General features: G+C 39.6%; 1 protein-coding gene across 1 annotated transcript; it reads left to right on the top strand.

Moving 5' to 3' along the window:
- The first annotated feature begins 2265 nt into the window (after positions 1 to 2265).
- On the top strand, positions 2266 to 3204 carry Or56a5 (olfactory receptor family 56 subfamily A member 5). The gene is given in 1 exon segment (NM_001000549.1): positions 2266 to 3204. A coding segment is annotated over 1 exon segment (939 nt).
- Positions 3205 to 3608: the final 404 nt, after the last annotated feature.

Here is a 3608-nt window from a genome sequence, read left to right as displayed (position 1 = left end):
CCATAAAAAGTCTGCTGTACAGGTTTCAGATGACTGAAGGCCAATAATCCTGGCTCCTTAGTTACCCTTCTGGGTTCTGCTTTACATGTTAGTGCCCTCTTGCCTCTTGGGCTGGATCAGATCATCTCTTCCATTGCTCAACCTACCGTATTCCTTAGAAAACTCTAGTCAGGATATGGATATAGTTCTTTATCCTCATTTTATTGTTCTATGGAAAAGAACTTCATAACCAGCTGGAAATGATAAAGATAATTTTCTATGAGGACATTTATTTCTTTAAGCTGACTATCATCTAGCTAAGGTAAGTTTGTCTGCTTTATAGGAAAAGATAGATATGCTTTTATTTGAGTTTGTTTGTGTAGCTGTACTTTTAAAATTCAATTTCTACTCTTTTGATCTTCACTCCTTTGCATTTCTTTATTAACCCTAATTAGTATTAATTTTCAGATATTTCTTACACAAAAAAATAATGTGCCTACTGCCACATTTGATGATATGTAAAAAACTTCCCATTCCCCAGTAAATGGTAACTATGTTGGTTAATAAAAATATAGATATTAATTCCCTGCTTGAAGGAAGGTGTGAGAGAAGAGGAGGATGTGGGCTGGGTGGAGGCACAGGGTTGCTGTTGTTTGGACAGCTAGTCTTTGGACAATACCGGCATGGTAAGGTGTGCTGGGACAATGACTGTTTGATTATCTCTGTACTTTGTGGATTTCCATTCTGAAGCAAAGAAGATCCATTCAAAGAAATTCACAAAGAAATTCCTAAAGAGAGGCTATTTAGAAAAAGAAAGCAAAAGCATAATTTTGAATGGAACTACATAAAATAAGTTCCCAGATACCATTTAAAAACAACAGATGTCATTGAATTAACATCAAGATTACCTTCCCATGTTAATCAAAATGAAAAGAAAAGTACATACAAGTATTGGCTCATACTGTACTCAATAGCATTTGGATCCACACATGGTTTGTATTATATTTTTGCTCTAGACTTTTATGGTACTGGGAAGCCTTTGTAGGGTGATAACTTAGTAGGTAAACACAGAAGAGTAAATTAGTTTCTTTCTACCTTCAAAATGCCTTTGGCTTCTCACACTTACTCCTTGCCTTTGAGAAAATCACTACTGTTCTTTCAGATGAGGGAAGGAATCTGACCATACATAAGAGACCTCAGCCCTCAATAGGACCACTATCATTACTGAGTTAAAATTTGCCAAGTGTGGGCTTTCTCAGAACATTAAAAGCATAGCTCCACTGTGACATACCCACCAATGCTCAGAGAATAGCCCTGGTGTGGAAACAATGTAACACTTCAGTTCATTACATGTTTTATAAGGTAGTTATCACTTACGAGGCTAATGGGAAGCTGCTAATGACTCATAGAGAATTCCCAGGAGTCAGTTGATTGTATCCAAAAACTGCTTGCTACTAAAATCTCTTGTTCTTATCCCACCCATTGTCTAGTATATTAGATGATATTTTTATTATATTTATCTTTGAGTCTATATTTTTGTCATCAAGGTTGTTTCCCTGTCCAAATGAAGACTGTATGTCCAATGAAGTTACCAGATACATTCTGGTGATGCCCTTGGGTCTAGCTACAGATTTGTCTGTTATATCTTCTCTTGGAAGAAAAAAAGACAGACAGTCCAGTGAAGTCTTAATGATCAGTTAGCTTTAAGGCCTGAGTATTTTGTTTCAGTGATGGAAAAATGCATAATCCAAGTGTTTTTACTTAATATAATTAAGAAAAAGTAGCATTATTTACCTATGCCTTATATTTTTCCTCTGTGAAGTTAAATAATGGCATTCTATTTTAAGAAGGATGCTAATATAATGTATTAATCAAATTGGGTGTAAAGAAATGAAAAGCTATATAGACAGGAATTATCCAAGTAAAACTATGTCAATTCTCAGAGGCTTTTTAATAGAATGGATGGGGACCTAGGAAAATGCCAGATTACCTCTTATGATCTTCAAATTATTTATTTAGTACATGTGTCCCATGTATTCCATGGCACATGTGTGGAGGACAAAAGATAACCTGTGGGAATCAGTTCTCTTCTTTCACCATGTAGGTCCAAGAATTCAATTCAGGTCATTAGACTTGCCAGCAAGGGTCTTTACCCATAGAGCCCTCTTACTACTTTTGAATGATTATTGTATGCCATCTACTTGTGGGTATTTATAGTGTGTGGATGATTTATTTTTCTTCTAGCCCCAAGGTTTTCAGGTGTCAGTCATGATCAGAAGGCAACACATGGAAGCACAAAGCAATATTTCCTCTATCCTGGTCCCTGACTTCCTTCTCATCTGCTTCCCCAACTATCAGACCTGGCAGCATTGGCTGTCCCTGCCCCTCAGCCTCCTCTTCCTCCTGGCCATGGGGGCCAATGCCACCCTTCTCATCACCATCAGGATGGAGGCCTCTCTGCATGAGCCCATGTACTACCTGCTCAGCCTTCTGTCCCTGCTAGACATTGTGCTCTGCCTCACAGTCATACCTAAGGTCCTGGCCATCTTCTGGTTTGACAATAAATCCATCAGCTTCTCTGCCTGCTTCCTCCAGATGTTTGTCATGAACAGTTTCCTGACGATGGAGTCTTGCACCTTCATGGTCATGGCCTATGACCGCTATGTGGCCATCTGTAAGCCTCTGCAGTATCCGTCCATCATCACTGACCAGTTTGTGGTTAGGGCTGCCATCTTTGTAGCAACCAGAAATGGGATTCTTACTATGCCCATCCCCATATTTTCTTCCCAACTGAGATATTGTGCAAGAATTATCAAGAACTGCATCTGCACTAACATGTCTGTATCCAGACTCTCCTGTGATGACATCACTTTTAATAAACTGTACCAGTTTGTCATAGGTTGGACCCTGCTGGGCTCTGACCTCATCCTCATTGTCCTATCTTATTCTTTCATTCTGAAGGCTGTGCTCAGGATCAAAGCAGAGGGAGCTGTGGCCAAGGCCCTGAGCACATGTGGTTCCCACTTCATCCTCATTCTCTTCTTCAGCACAGTCCTGTTGGTGCTGGTCATCACTAACCTGGCCAGGGAGAGGATTCCTCCGGATGTCCCCATCCTGCTCAATATACTTCATCACCTCATCCCCCCAGCTCTGAATCCCATTGTTTATGGGGTGAGAACCAGGGAGATTAAGCAGGGAATAAGGAACCTGCTTAGGAGGGTCTAAAAAGTAAGATGATACCTGGCCTGTGGACAGATATTAGTAATCAGAAACAATATTTGTGTTGCATAGAACATTTAAATATTTACTGCAGAACTAAGTGCATACTTTTTCCTTTAAATTAACCATGGTAAGTCGAGTCTTAGCTCCCTCAAACTTGCACTGATTCAATGCGAATATTTTCCTTCAGACATATTTGGCTATCTGCAGCAGTCACATACATTAGAGAAACATGCACTGGACATGAAACTTTAATGTGACTGATTTTTTTTTTTTTTTTTTTTTTGGAGCTGGGGACCGAACCCAGGGCCTTGAGCTTGCTAGGCAAGCACTCTACCACTGAGCTAAATCCCCAACCCCGTGACTGATTCTTAAATTGCATTAAAACTTCATACAAGCGTGTGATATGT

Source organism: Rattus norvegicus, chromosome 1, assembly GCF_021556685.1.
Source record: "Rattus norvegicus strain SHRSP/BbbUtx chromosome 1, alternate assembly SHRSP_T2T, whole genome shotgun sequence".
Taxonomy (NCBI): Eukaryota; Metazoa; Chordata; class Mammalia; order Rodentia; family Muridae; genus Rattus; species Rattus norvegicus.
The sequence above is the reverse complement of the archived record's forward strand: the minus strand, read 5'-3'. Positions and strand labels throughout refer to the sequence as shown.